Source organism: Chlorocebus sabaeus, chromosome 14 (genome assembly GCF_047675955.1).
Source record: "Chlorocebus sabaeus isolate Y175 chromosome 14, mChlSab1.0.hap1, whole genome shotgun sequence".
Classification (NCBI taxonomy): domain Eukaryota; kingdom Metazoa; phylum Chordata; class Mammalia; order Primates; family Cercopithecidae; genus Chlorocebus; species Chlorocebus sabaeus.
In genome coordinates, this window is record NC_132917.1 from 32,839,569 (window position 1) to 32,855,649 (window position 16,081).

The 16,081-nt window shown below is 40.9% G+C and overlaps 1 protein-coding gene across 14 annotated transcripts in view; it reads left to right on the forward strand.

Moving 5' to 3' along the window:
* LTBP1 (latent transforming growth factor beta binding protein 1) overlaps nt 1–16,081 on the forward strand; it is a 444,991-nt gene that overhangs the window by 185,815 nt on the left and 243,095 nt on the right. For 6 of the 14 annotated variants that reach the window (XM_038006776.2, XM_038006775.2, XM_038006780.2 and 3 more), the window contains exon 5: nt 1,052–1,219. The exons of 1 other annotated variant lie outside the window; for it this stretch is intronic. In XM_038006776.2, the coding sequence (XP_037862704.1) occupies nt 1,052–1,219 (168 nt within the window). Of the gene's footprint in view, nt 1–797; nt 1,220–16,081 lie in introns of those variants that run through there. 7 more of the 14 variants (XM_007970987.3, XM_073022916.1, XM_007970989.3 and 4 more) reach the window with 3 other exon arrangements.

The window sequence follows — 16,081 nt, forward strand, 5'->3', positions numbered from 1 at the left end:
TGGGTCCCTGAACTGTAGCTTGCTGACCGCTGATAGAGACTCGGGTTGAAAGTTGGAAGTGTATAGAAAATATCAGTTTCAATTCTGTTATGTTTTGGAAAAAAGGTGAAATGGCTTGTCCAGAGTCACACCGTGGTTGGGCTGGGATTGTAAACCAGGATGTACTTTTAGTCTAGGGCTTATTTTGTGATACCACATAGCCTCGGCTGTGTGGTCAGGTGATAGCATTTGGTTTTTAAGAGAAGGCCACGTGAATGAAAGGAAGCTCCATCCCCAGTGGCTGGTCCAGGTGGTCTATGAATAGAGACAGTGAGAGCCCAAGGGTGTTATTTTTAGGGGAGGCAACCCTTTATCCCTGTGACCTGGCTTACCCCTTTAAAGATGGGCCCTGTTCACAGGAAAACAAAATATATGTTGCCTAAATTCTTATGGAGAAATAGTGCCCTGGAGTTGTGAAAAAGAAATGGGCTCCCGCAGCTGCGTCACAGCATTTGATCACTTCAGCCGAGAGTGCCAGGAGATTTGAGACAGATGTTTTCAGACATGCCGCATGCCTAAAACATTTCCAGGGGTCGGGCTGCAAATAGTGACTTAATAAGTGGAGAAACAGGGAAAGTATGCAAGTTGAGGACACAAGAGTTTATTCACCGCTAGGTGCACGGCCAACCCCTTTGCATTACATCTGCCTGTCAGGGTTGGCTCTTTAATCTGTCGTGCCCTCGGTATTGCTCTTTGTCTGCCTGTGAATAAAGTGCAGCATTGTGGTTAGTAATCCCACTCCAGTGACTCGACTTCAAATGTGGTTTTGGAGTGCATCCCAGAGTTCTGTTTGCTAAGCTTCCTACTCCTGTTTCAGAGACACCACTGAATACAGAGCAGCGAGCACTGAAGGCTTCCCTCTTTCCTTAAACCTGTTGGGTTGTGGGCTCTCTCTTTCCCCCTCTTGCTCCTTTCTTTTCTTTTCTTCTGTTTTTTTAAACCTTCCAGGGCAAGTTCATGGATACTAAGCTGATGTGTTTGTTGTTTTTTTTCTCCCTGCCTCCGCTCCTAGTGAGTAACCACACTGGCCGCATCAAGGTGGTCTTTACTCCGAGCATCTGTAAAGTGACCTGCACCAAGGGCAGCTGTCAGAACAGCTGTGAGAAGGGGAACACCACCACTCTCATTAGTGAGAATGGTCATGCTGCCGACACCCTGACGGCCACGAACTTCCGAGTGGGTGAGTTCCTCCACGGTCCCTAACTGTCCTTACTGAGTTGAGTTTTATGAGATTGTAGCATTTAGACACCCCCTTCATTCACACTGCTCTCTGCTTCAATGGATATCTGTCTATGAGTACGAATATGTTTCTTTCATGGGATCTTTTAAATTACTTTCGGAATAATTTTTAACCTGATTTTTGGTTTCTTAGGGAAATGGCAACTAGAATATTTTCCCTTATTGCTTAGCATTTACGCAGCCGTGTGGTAGTGGGAATATATACAGTACAAGAAAAGAGAGTAGGTTTTAGATTTAGACCCTAAGGCATGACTTGTGCTGATAAGCTTCAAATTTTATCAGCCTAGTGATAAGTGGAATTTGTATTAGATTTGACTCATGTAATAAATTTTGGAAGGCGGTGATGAAATTTGAAGTTTTTACTTCAAAAATAGCCAAGTTCTAAAACAAAACTCCAAGAATTGTCAAAAACCCGTACTTGGTTGTAGAAAGGGACACAGAGTTGCATCTTTTGCCACGTTCCTGCTCCGTCTCACAAGACTGAATATAAATTGATATATAACGTGGATTTTTGGAAGACAGACTGGTAGATTACTCTCAGTACTCCTTTAAGTTAATTTAAATATGAACTAGTAGTTGCTGTCTGCAAGAAAGGCTTGTTGGTTTGTTTTGAATTTTTGTTTTTTACTTTTTTGCAAATGGAGAAAGTATTGCGGTCCACGGAATGCTGTCATGTTGCCATGTTGTCATGCAATACAGTATTTTTGTCACAGAAAAATGTCTTTTATTATTTTTTGACCAATTATGGTTTGCATGTGTACTCAAATAATCGCAGACACCCACGTTACTTTCTGAGTTACTCACAAGAATAACCCAAATGTCAGACAGATAATAACACTGGCTAGATCTGGTCTTTTTATGGAATATTGCTGTTTAGTCTTGGAAGTGTGTGTCTGGGGGGGGGTGGTAGGAGAAGGGGTGTCTATTTCAAACTGATTTACATCAAGACAAAATAAAGGGAGAGCTTGAAGTTCTTATTAGCTCTTTGATTATTCCTTTGCTTTATTGTGACTCCCAATCCTTAGGAGGTCAAAGTATATTTTTGATCGTCTGTACTTGGAAAAAATATGTGCCCATAGATACGATTTTAAAAGGGCATTGTGAGTTTCCTGGCTGTGATAGGGGTACCCTGGGCATAGTTTTTAAAAGAATTTAGCTGTTAGGTGCCAAATGGTACATTGTGCTTTGCAGGACAGGGAGCCAAGTCTAATGGGAAGTGAACTGATGATCAGGAAACTGGATTCTGGTCCCGGTCCTGCCACTAACTAGCTAATCCATAGGGCATGCCAGTTAATATTTCTGGGCCTCAGTTTTTCTCATTCATAAAACAAATGGGATTGTATTTAATGACCTCTAAAATTTAGTCCATCTCTAAGATCGTATGACTTTTTATCAGCAATAAGTAATACTATTTTCTGGCTTTTCTTGGAGGGCTACAGACAAGGAGGGGAAAGGAAAAGGCAATTCCAGTAGACTATCATGAGTCTTATGGCGTTTCCCCACTTTATCTTTCTTGGTTGCCTTCCTTACTCACTGCTCCTTTCCCTACTTGTGTTTATTGTAAATCTTTACAGTAGCAATGACAAAATAATCAAATGGGTGGTAATTTTTTGGCTTCCAGTGTATTCATTTTGAAACTAAATATTTTGAAGGCTTTGAGAAACAGAGGAAGTCTACTTGTCGAAACACGCTGCACACTTTCCTTCCTGGCACTGAACCAGATGTTTAGGAACAGAATATACATAGCCTATTCAAAATGCAAAATGAAGCAAAATTATTTACAAAAGCATTTCAAAAGCAGAACTCCACTCTCCATAGAGGGTTGGCAGAGCAGTTTAATTTTTTAAAAAGTAGAGGATGGGGTGAGAAGGGCCCATAGTAATAAATAGTTTCACACTGGAAATTGTGGGAAACACGTCATTTATATTCTGAGCTATTTCCCTCTCCTGTTTACATTTTATTTCAAATATTGGATAGTTTGAGGGATAATTTTTATGATATTTCTTTCTTTAAGAATGGTAATTTTGTAGAACTTATAGACTGTGATCTGTTGAAAATACAGAAAAATTAAAAATTTTTTATGCATGTATCTTTTTGGGACTTTACTGATTTAGTATAATTTTATTATTTACAGAAGGTGGTTTTCTGATTTTTTTCTTCTCTCTTTATATTTGTTTATAGTGTACCATATCTTTTGACAAAAAAGACGTATTTGGAAAATAGTTTAAAGTTTGGGGAAAATTCAAAATTTACTGTCACTTGTCAGCTACTCCCTTTGATCTTTAATATTTGTCAGTACTTAAAGGTGAGGGCTGGCAAACTTTTTGTAAAGGCCCAGATAGTATAAAATATGTTTTAGACTTTGTGGGCCATACAGTTTCAGTTAAAGCTACTCAACTCTGCCATTGTAGTGTGAAAGCAGCCAGAGACAATCTGAAAAAGAATAGGTGTGGCCGTGTTACAAAAACATTTGTTGGGCTGAATTTGGCTTGAGTGCCATACTCTAAGGAGTCAACATAATCCAGGGAAAATTATGTGGACTTCATAATCAGTTTTGATAATCAGCACAACAGAAATAATTTCCAACATTTGCATGGTGATTTACAGTTTTTTTTTTTTTTTTTTTTTTTGATGTGGAACAGACATGGTCATCACCATTTTTTCAATACAGAAACTTAGGTTCAGAGTGTTAATTAAGTGAGCTTGCTTTAGTTTCTTGGCAAGCCAGTTAGCTATGCCTAGAATCTAGATATCCTTTTGCCATCTGTTTTCTTACCTGCCTGGAGTCTGACCATGATGTATAGGAGGGACAAGGTGAAGGACGTCATGCAGTTGTGTCTTGTGGGAAGCCTGGCTGGGATAACAGAGAGAGAGAAAGCAACTGAGAGTCCAGCATACGGGGGCTGAATCCTGGGGTAACAGTGGCTCTATGTGCTCTTTGGGTCCAGCTGACCTCCTCCGTACAGTGCAGGTCCTAATAGATATGTGGAGGTTGTTCTTTTACAGGCTTGTGGGATAATTCCTTCCTTCCTTCCTTCATGCCGCTCCTGTGTTGCTCTTCTGGTCTGTGATGAGGCTGAGTCTGGGCTTTCCAGGTGTGAAAGGCAGCAGGTATTTTCGCATGACTGTTGAGCACGCAGTCTCTGTTCTTGAGTATTCAGTGGGAGAAATAATAAGTATGACTTTCGCTTCATGTGACTCTAAAAGTGAGGCCCAAATGAATATGGTATCCAAAGGAAGCACTCTGAGATTCTAGAAAAGCCCATTTTTATGGATAGTGATTTTGGTATGGTTGAACAGAATAGCTACTTTAAATGGTATTTCCTATGAAGCAGGTTTCTAATGATAATGAGGTTGTTTTGTTTTGTTTTGTTTTGTTTTGTTTTGTTTTTGAGCTCTGCCTCCTTTTTTGCCCCACCCCTGCCTTTTTGAAAAATGGAAACATATCCCTCGTTGGGTGGGCCAGCAGGTTCACCGTTGTTGTTTTAATGGATTCTTAACATTTTATAGGGCTAAAATGCAGATGACCTTCTGGGATTTTTAAATTGTTTATACAGCCTTAAGTTCCTCTGACAAGAAGAACATATAACTTCATGTTGTCACAACTAGAATATTTCAAACGCAATAATACTGTCACTTGGTATAACTTATTTGTGGAGACATTGAAAAGCAGTCATGATGGTCAAAAAACACATTTGGTTTATGTGATTCTGCTGTCTCTGAGTTACAAAAGACTTATGTTCTATTAGTGCTCATTGAATAATTATAGAAAACATTTGACCATTTAAAAAGTATGTTCTCATACATGATTTCATTTGATGCTTACTATCTCTGAGGCACATGGTAGTATCCATAATTTGCAAATATGAGCCCTGAGGCTTTACTGGCTTGATTAAAGGTTATTTCAGCCAGGTTTTCTTATTCTAAGTCACAATACCTCTGGCTCTCCCATGTTGCCTCCTATGACCATATATTAAGTGACTATGTACAAAACATGGTAGTAGATTTTCTAAGATAAATCATAAAGCTGCCTTCTAAGAGCTTATACTTTGAGGAGGAGATGAAGGATATATGTAAATAACACTAAATTAAGGTAGAGAGCTGCTAGCAGGTGCCCAGAGAAGGGAAATATCACTTCTAGCTGAGGGAGGATGCTTAGAGAGAAAAGAGATGGCATGCAGTTTTTATGTTTAGTTCACCTTGCTGTCCCTGTCTCGCAAGCATGTTGTCTCCTGGTGAAGGGCTAATAGATAAATGCAGATGGCCTGATTGTGGAATGAAGGGAGATGTGGAACTTGAAACATGGGTAAGTTCCAAAATAAAGATGGATGGGGGAGTAGAGGGAAGAGAGAAGCAAAGTTGACATGGGAAGGAAGAATTTACCCCCCTAGAATTGGGCACGGAGATGAGAAGGCAGAGGTGGTTTCTGGGAATTGGGAACAGTTTCACTTAAATGTGGGACACATGAAAAATAATAATGGTAGATGACAAGTTGGGAAGGCAGATTGGTGCAAGGCTGTGGAACACCTTGAATTTCAAGCTTGGGCATTTGGATTTTTACTCTTTGAGAATTTACTAAAGTTCTCTGAAAGAAGTTGATACTTGTCATTTTGAAGAAGAGAGAAGTGCTTTCAGTTTTTTAGCTAGGAAACTCATGTTTTAAGAGGCTAAATAAGTTTCTGAGTAAATGACAACCTCTGGCCTCCTGTAGCTGTTCTGGGGCTTGTCTAATGCCCTGCACTGAAAATCTTCCTGGAGATTTCGCAAAACCAGCCTAATACGGTGGTGCTGGGATGAAGAACAGAAGCAGTTCGTGCTGCTAAGCTGACTATGTAGGTTCTGCTCACAAGGAGGGAAGAAAATTTTCTCTCATTGAGGCATTAAATAAACTGACGTAACTGCTCAAGAGGGGCAAGTATATAGTTTTTTCTGGAAACTTAGTTCAGTCACTGAGTTTCTCATCCTTTGCCATTCATCATTGTTTGAATTCCTTGATGTTTGTCTCACACAGAAACCAATCAAAATGCCATTGTGTCACCCTTTCACTGGAGAATGTATTTTCCCCTTAACATATTGTGCAGGTATAGCTCAGGTTTTAAAAGATGTTTCTATACAATACTAAAAGAAAGTGGTTGCTTTTCCTTCAGGCAATTTAGAATGCCTAAGAACTTGTCAGAGAAACCACTTCCACATACATTTAGCCATATCAAAGCATTTTATTTTCTAATACTGAATAAAAGTCATAATGTAGAGCATTTTCCTTTTATTTATTTATTTTATTAATTAATTAATTTGTTAATTTGTTTTGTTTGTTTGTTTGTTTGTTTGAGACAGAGTTTTACTCTTGTTGCCCAGGCTGGAGTGTAGTGGCGTCATCTTGGCTCATTGCAACCTCCGCCCTCCGGGTTCAAGTGATTCTCCTGCCTCAGCCTCTCGAGTGGCTGGGATTACAGGCACCTGCCACCATGCACGGCTAATTTTTTGTATTTTTAGCAGAGATGGGGTTTCACTATGTTGGACAGGCTGGTCTTGAACTCCTGACCTCAAGTGATCCACCCGCCTCAGCCTCTCAAAGTCAGGATTACAGGCGTGAGCCACCATTCCCGGTCTTTTCCTTTTCATTTTATTTGAGCTATAGACCACCTTTAAAAGGCTAGTATTAGGAACAGTTACTCATTTAACATGCATTTATTGAGCACATACTATGTGCCAGGTATGGGTTCAGGCAATAGCAGTGAACTAAATAAAAGTCCTTGCCCTCCTTTGGCATTACAAAAACATAGTGTGGCTGCAATGTGGATGAACCTCAAAGATGTTATGCTAAGTCAAATAAACCAGTCACAAAAAAACAAATACAGTATGAGTCCATTTATATGAGATGCCTAGAGTAGTCAAGTTCAAAGAGAAAGTAGAATGGTGGTTGCCAGGGGTCATAGGGATGGAATGGGGAGTTGTTTAGTGGGTATAGAGTTTCAGTTTTGCAAAATGAAAAAGTTCTGGAGATTTGATACAGAATAATGTGAATGTACTTACTGAACATTACTGAGCATTACTGAACCACAGCACTTAAGAATAGTGAAGATGGTACGTATTACATGTATTTTACCACAATTATAAAAATACATTTTAAAAATATAGTATATTTGTACACTACTGTCAAACAGATACTACCAAAAGTATACTGTAAGAAACATTATGTATGAACTAATGTCAGGAAGTGATACTCTGAGAGAAAACAAAGCTGAGAAGGGGATTGGAGAATGGCCAGTATTGGTGGAAGGCGTGGTTGCTATTTTACAGAATTCAGGGAAGGAAGGGCTCTCTGATGAGATAACACTGGAGCAGGGGCCTGATGAAGTGGTGATGAGTGTTGTGAGGACACATCACTTACGTTGTCATCAGACTCTGACCGTGCTTTTTTTTTTTGAGATGGAGTTTCGCTCTGTCACCCAGGCTGGAGTGCAGTGGCACAATCTCAGCTCACTGCAAGCTCCACCTCTCAGGTTCATGCCATTCTCCTGCCTCAGCCTCCCGAGTAGCTGGGACTGCAGGCATCTGCCACCACGCCCGGCTAATTTTTTTGTATTTTTAGTAGAGACAGGGTTTCGCCGTATTAGCCAGGATGGTCTCAATCTCCTGACCTCGTGATCCGCCCGCCTCAGCCTCCCAAAGTGCTGGGAGACCGTGCTTTTTATTTTGTCTAAACCGTGGAGCACCCCCCACAAAAGGCTGACATTTGGAGCATTCTTCCAGAGTTTCCTATCTCCTATCTTGAGTTTGGTTTCATCGACCTGCATTGTATCAGGGAATCGAATTAATATCTGCAGATAAAGCGCCTTATACACAGAGGATAGAAGCAACCAAGTCTTGTTCTCTGGGTGAAAAAAAGGATACAGTCCTGGAATTCTTGCAGGAGTCTTGGTGATTTATAATAAAAAGTAAAGGTCTTAGATTTTAAAAAAGTTATCAAGAAAGTGGTGTCGCCTTTCTTCAGCATTCTTTTTTTTCTTTTTTCTTTTTTTTTTTTTCTGAGATGGAATCTCACTCTGTCGCCCAGGCTGGAGTGCAGTGGCGCGATCTCGGCTCATTGCAAGCTCTGCTTCCCAGGTTCACGCCATTCTCCTGCCTCAGCCTCCCGAGTAACTGGGACTACAGGTGCCCGCCACCATGCCCAGCTGATTTTTTTTTGTATTTTTAGTAGAGATGAGGTTTCACCATGTTAGCCAGGATGGTGTCGATCTCCTGACCTCGTGATCTGCCTGCCTTGGCCTTCCAAAGTGCTGGGATTACAGGCGTGAGCCACCGCGCCCGGTCTCTTCAGCATTCTTTTATGGAGGGCAGATCACATGAGTTTGGTATGGAACTTGCTTTTAATTAAGGGAAATCAAATTGGTTCTTGCTTGTGAGTGGAGGTGTGGAGTGTGCGTGGTGGCAGTGGGCAGAGGGCAGGAGGACCCTGGGTAGAGGAAGGGGTGCATGGAAAGATGATTCCATGGGTTACTTGGAAGAAGAGGGGCAATAGGTTGACCTTAAGAGCCAGAATCAGGAGAGAGTAAGGTCCTATTTGGTTGAAGAGGAAGACGACTGAGGCAGAGAAGAGCGGTGGGGCGGGGTGCAGAGTGGTTGTATAAGAACATATATCTGTCGCCAGGACAGTTTTTAAAAAATTAAGCTTAACTAAAAGCAGGTTCTGTGGTTCGCCAGATCTGTGGGAAAGGCACGTGTGATAGATTGCTCCTTTTAAGCCATGCCTGGCCTATGTCATGGAAGTGGATGGGGCTCCTTGAAAGGGTTGTGCTAGGCCAGCATGGAATAAATAACCTTTCAAAATTCCTTGGAGTCTGTAATACAATGTCACAAAGTGTGTATTCTCTTCTAGGCTGTCGGCTTGAGCATACGGAGTGATCTTTGGAAAAGCCTAAACTGCTTAGCATAGCATCCAGGGCCCTGCTGCCTGGTCCATGGCATTCACTTTGGCCGTGCTCCTTCTTCCACCCCAATCCTCTACCTCTGCCAGACTGAGCCTCCAGGGATACCAAAGGTCCCCTAGTGTTCCAGGGTGTCTTGTGCTCCTGGGTCTCTGTGCACACTGCTCTCTCTCTGCCTGGAGGGTACATTTCCCTACCCAGTCTGTTTAAACAATTACCCACTTCTTTTTCAAGACTCAGCTAAGTAACGATCATGCTACAAAGCCTCATTTCCCTTATTTGTTGACATGCCTGTTTCTTCCACTACACTGTAAACTGATTGGGAACAAAGACTTGTCTACTCCACCTTGGTGTCTCCAGTGCCAGCACTGTGCCTCCGCTTTGGAGTTGCTGAATGTTGACAATAAATTGTATATTCGGCTGCCTGGGTTGTGAGGTGTGCACAGACCTTACCTGATACAGCTTCATCGTTAGTTCTCAGGCAAGTAAAGTCACAGAAGTAAAATAATTAACTGAGAAGACTGTGCCAGAGTTTAGGGGCATAGGAAATAGCATATTCCACTAACTACAAGATGCATGAAAAAGGACACCCTGGTAGCAATTTGCATGTAGCTTTAAGTTTTTAACACTGACTTCACTGTACTTTCTACTAATGGGCAAAGTGCAATTAGATTTCCATACCATTAGTACAGCTGTTCCTGCTGCACACACTTCCTGCTCCCCACTCTTGCATCCATGTAAATACTGACAGTCTTTTACAGAAGAACCTTAAGTTCCATTTCAAACAGTTCTGACTGTGCTGTTTTTTTTTTTTCTTTCCTCTTATACCTCTAGTCATTACTGTGTCATTTGACACCTGGTTGTCTAGCTTCAGGTATATTGACTGGCTCCAGTACCCCGGGTTGGTAATCTCACATCTCTCATAACCTCTCTCATTCTTGACTTCCCTGCATGTAAAACGAATTATTTAATGTCCTAACCTTCCTTGGAGGGCTATTCTGGGGGCAGACCGAAGGTGCATATGGACTCCTTGGATTGACTGGAAGACCTTTGTCTCTTTCTGAATATGATAAGTCCTTTTCTGAATTATCAAACTCCATCTTGTGTGCTGTGGGGTAGAGGCGTTGAGAGAGTGTGTGCTTATGTCTCCTGGAGCTTGGTGCTCGCTGTGCACCCCAGACACAGTGGTTGCTTTATTTACTGATCCTAACAGCACAATAGCATCAAGAAGGATATAGAAGGACATTTCTTTACCCCTTCACTTTGGTTCTCTGGTAGGAGTGCACAGAAGGCTCTGTACTTGTTTACACTTAAGCTTGCCATGCGTAGGTTAGACCTTGCACAAAAATAATATCAGGCTTCAATATCATATGGCCAAGACAACATTGTAGCACCATGTCCTCTCTGCCTTGAATCATGCTTCTTCTTGAGTTCACTTGCTTACACAGGAAGCTCTTGCATGTTGCCAAGCCCTCTGGCCAGGGTAAAAGCATTTAAACAGTGTAATACATTTTGGTCAGGAGGAAAAGTAATCATCTTGAATAGATGGGGACATCTCCAGTGATGTGTGATTATAACATTTGATCCTACTTTGTGCTATTCACTTTGCTGTCAGTTGTATAAGTTACCTCTGGTCTCCTAGGTTAAAGTAAATTTAAGGAAGCTGGACTTAAAATAGATATTTGTAACCACATTTATGTGATGCAGTGTATACCTGCAACATTTATTGGCATATGAGTTGACCTCAATTTTGCATCTGTTGTATAAAAGTCAAGTATTTGTAGCAACTTTTAACTATTAAGAAGTGTATATATGTGTGTGTGTAAATACATATTTCCAGGTGGAGAAAGAATAATGAATTTGTCTATTGTTGGAAAGCCTCCTGGAACTAACATACAAATGATGTGAAAATGTTTTTGAGGTCAGCCACATAGTCATCTTCATGCTAAGCAGTCCAGGAAAATAAAATAATTACCAAATGGAGAAGGATAAAGTTAGTGAGCATTTTGTTTAAGATTCATTCTCCAAATTTATATCATAAAGAAAGAAAATAAGAAGAGCCAGATGCCCTTCCATTGCCAATTTAATGTAGTGCTGTCATTGATACACTTATTAAAACGTGATTTTCTATTTAGTTGAAGGGTATGGCCCTAAGGAATGGTTTACTGTTCAACCTCATTATCTTGAATTTAGACTCATGCAGTACTTACTGAAAGACTGGCATGACTGAGTGTTGGCTTTTCCTAAGATTTTGTTGGGGAGAAAAAAAACTTTGTGCAATACAGAGAGATTTCTTCACTCTGAGACCAAACTTCATTCAGATGCCCATCAGATTCAGTAAGAATTGGTCTGGATTATGGGGACTTTGTAAGTTTTCCTAGTGCAGAAATGCAGCCTAATTTTCATCAGATTCTCCCTAGAAGAGGTCAAAGGAAAACTTGTAATTAAAGTCTACTATAGTGAGGAAAGCAGAACACTGCCCTTCTCCTGGCATGTTAGGAAGTATCCTAGAGCATTCTTAGCTAAAGTCTTATTTAGCAAGATTAGAATATGTCACTTTTCGCCACTGCATTGTCCTTTTCTGAAGAAAGGGTGATTTATGAGTCCTCTGGATCTTCCTGTGGTATTAATAACATCTTGAGCCAGCTGTTTTATTGGGTGTACACAGAGGGTAATTAGAAACATCTGAGAATCCCATAGTGTGCCCAGAAAACCATGACACTGTGTGGAAATGAAAAAAAAAATAACTTTAATGCCAAAATTGTATATTTGGTAAATAGATGAATTAGTATTGAACAAAATTTACTTTGTATTATACCATTTTCCAAAAAGAAGCTAAAGTCTAAAGGCTGAAAATATCCTTTTATTGAAATACACTCACTGCAGAAATCATAACCTTATTTGGTAAAAGCCTACTGACTCTGCTGTTCATACAGTAATTATCATTTCCCTTCTGTCAAAGTCTATCATATTTTGGACCATTTTGTGCCAGAAGAAGTATTTCTTCTTTTTACCTGGCAGTTACTTGAAAATTTTAGACTTCTGAAGGATCTCATTTAAGGAAATTAACTCTTAAAAGCACTAAAAGGACTAATAGTGTCCAATTTACCTAATAGTCTATCCTAGAAATCGGGTTGGGATGTTGGAGTTTGGGCTCTGTTCAGCTGGTTATTTGAAATTTGATCTGCTGCAGTGGTGGCTGAGTTTGAAGTATTTGTGGATGCAGCAGCAACAGTCACTAAGTTCTTAGGGCTTGATTTAAATCAGGCACTGCTCTTCTTACTCTCAAGATGAAATCTAGACAAGAAAACCTAACAATTTGGTGATGGCTTGTGAATGGTTCCTTTCATTTTCATTCACAAATAACAAGCCCCTATGAGAAGTCAATATTGAGTCACACTGACATAGCCCAGGCAGACATGAGCAGAGTGGAGGGTGGAAGTCTCCAGTGTCTTTCCAGCCTGTCTTGCTTTGCATGTCCCTATTCAGTATGCCATTTTTATTCTCTTTAATCATTGTTAATGGATTTGTCATTGATCACATGTATTAGTCAGTTCTTGCATTGCTATTAAAAACTACCTGAGACTGGGTAGGTTATAAAGAAGAGGTTTAATGAACTCACAGTTCCGCAAGCTGTACACGAAGCATGGCTGGGGAGGTCTCAGGAAACGTACGATCATGGTGGAAGGCAAAGGGGAAGCAGGCACATCTTACATTGGAGAAGGAGGAAAGAGTGAAGTGGGAGGTGCTACACACTTTTAAACAACCACATCTTGTGAGAACTCATTGTCACAAGAAGAGCAAAGGGAAGTTTGCCCCCATGATCCAATCACCTCCCACGAGGGCACTCCTACAACACTGGGGATTACAATTTTATATAAGATTTGGGTGGGAACACAAGTCCAAACCGTATCATTACAGAGATGAAGTTGTAGCTAATTGTGTGTTTTGCTGGAGGTTATCAGTGGCTTAATGAAGCCCCTGGAAGGAGAAGTGAATTCACCCATGTAAAAGTGTTTACAGGGTAGGATACAATTAGTACACAGAAATGTGACTTCAAATGCCTGCCTTCTTCAATCCCTAAATCAGAGACTCTCAGTACTGGTAGTATTATACAACAGAATCTAGGATTGATCAAAAGGTATATAGATGCCCAGCCTGCCCACTAGGGTCCCTAAATCAGAATTTCTCAGTGTGCTTTGGATATGTGTATTTTGAAAACAAATAATGTAGGCAGTTGTTATGCTTAGCTTTGGTGGAGAACCAATAGTCTAAACCAGTGCTTATCACCCTTTAATGTCCATAGGAGTCTCTATGGATCTTATTAAATGCAGATTCTGATTCAGAATCAATTCTGGGTAGAGCCTGAGATTTTGCATTTCTAGCACACGCTCAGGGGATGCTGTGCTGCTCACTTGTGGATCACTCTGTGAGTTGCAAAGGTCAAAACTATTATTAATCCACTATGATAAAGATATGTTATCATGAATTAATGATGTTTATCAAGCTCTTAAATGAGCCTGATACTATATTAGGAAATGATTTATAAATGCCAAAAGAGACTCAACCATATCATTAAATGTATTCATCTTTTTCAAATCTCCTACCTCAGGTCCTGTTCCTGTTAAGGCTGAGGTTTCCTCATTCGGTGAGGCAGCCTGTCTGGCAGAGTCCTACCAGGATGGCTTAAGCCTGTAGAAAACGCATGCATAATTGCCATATGAAATGCTGGGAGGGCAGGCTGCCTTCTTAATTCACCCCACCATTTCAGCTCACTCCAGTCTGCCTTATCTTCAAAATTTTTCAGGGGATGGTGAGAAAGTGTTTTGTTCACATGTCCCCTAAATTCCAACGGATATGTGCCAAACTCTCCAAAGAATTTTCACCTTTTTTGCTCCAGTGGGACAGACTTGGTTTCTGCAGCATGGCCAGCATCTCAGGAAGTGAAATGACAGATATTGCCTTTTGTCCTCAGCTTTGGGATGTAGCCCAAATCCCATAACAGAAGTTCATTTCCATAGTCAGCACAATATCTCAACAAAACATTACCAACTGCCAATAGTGTGGTGGTCTTATATGCAAGGATGATACTCTTGGTTTACTAGTAATAGGACAGTTTTTTCATTGTCTTTCCAGGAAGGTGGAAGGGGAGATACATTTGCATAGGTCCATCCTTATTCTAGTTAAGTCCTACTTGGGATTGATGTTAAACATTTTGACAATATTTGAGGATACAGTCTAGTTTGAGACAAGAGAAGCTACACTTGAATTAATTGAATGATATCAATTAGTTTAAACCTGTCGTGTAGCCATCATTCTTTCTGATAACATACGTTCTCTATGCTGAACTTGCCTACCTGAATTGCCCAGATTTTGACGTATGAACTTGACACTTGAGAGTACTTTGAGCACAGAGTTGAATTAATAGAAAATAAAATAGAGTGAAGATGAATTCATTCGCTGGTATCACCAAATTGCAACCTTCCCTTCTGTGTGTCACCAAAACCTCATTGCATTTCCTTCACCTCACTCTGGTCTCTTCCTCTTTCCCACATGGTCTACTAATACCTAGCTTCTTTCTCTTATTCCCGGTCTCCAATTCTCTTATTTCACTTGCACCCATCAGGCATATTCTTAGCTGGGTGCTCACTCAGCTCAGTCTGTTACTCTGAAATATCTGGTTCACACTCATAATGCAGAGGTGAAACGGAAAAAACTGTTGGTCTATCAAATAGTTCCCAACTGGGGCAGTTTTGCACCCCCACCTAAGAGACACATTTGGCAATGCCAGCAAACATGTTTGGTTATCCATATTTGGGGGTGCTCCTGGCATATAGTGGGTGGAGGCCAGGGATGCTGCTTTGTGTCCTACAATGTACAAGAGAGCTCCCATGGGCTGGGCACGGTGGCTCACGCCTGTAATCCCAGCACTTTGGGAGGCTGAGGCGGGTGGATCACGAGGTCAGGAGATTGAGACTGTTCTGGCTAATATGGTGAAACCCTGTCTCTACTAAAAAATAGAAAAAATTAGCTGGATGTGGTGGCGGGCACCTGTAGTCCCAGCTACTCTGGAGGCTGAGGCATGAGAATGGCATGAACCTGGGAGGCGGAGCTTGCAGTGAGCCGAGATTGTGCCACTGCACTCCAGCCTGGGAGATAGAGCGAAACTCCGTCTGAAAAAAAAAAAAAGAAAAGAGCTCCCATGGCAGATAATAATTTGAGCCCAAAATGTTGTTAGCAACAAAGTTGAGAAGCCCTGCTCCAAGCATTGCCATTCTTTCCTGTCAGACAACATCTTAGACCCGCTTTCCTATTTTGTCCAGGTCCTTGGAAAACCCTCCCTCTTAATCTCTAGATTGTTCTGTAGACGAAACCTCTAGCCTTCTGTTACAGATGTCTTCCTTTGATGTGGTGCCAGAGCAAACCCACAGTTTGCCTTTCAGCTGTCCTTGTACATGTGTTGACCTAGTCAACTGGACCCAGGCTCCTAGAGGCTTGATTTACATTTGATAATTTGTATGAGATGATCACATTGGATTTCAAAGGGTGCAAGGATTGAGATGGTTTGAGATGTGATGGGCCTTCATTGTGAAGATTCTCTGGAAACTGAAACAAGAAATGACAAATGGGAAACCATTTAGCACAGGAGGCATTTTTTGCATGTCTCAGAAGTGATTGTATCACAGAAACTGCTTTTCAACACTAACCATCACTACTGTGGGCACTCATTTGCAATGTGTCTGAGCTGTGGCTGTTGGAAAAGGAGGGAATGCTGAGTGTGTTTATTTGAACGATAGCATCATCATACATTCAAATAAACATAACACCTTAGTAGGGTATCGGTTTGTTATTTCTAACCCAAACATCTTTACACA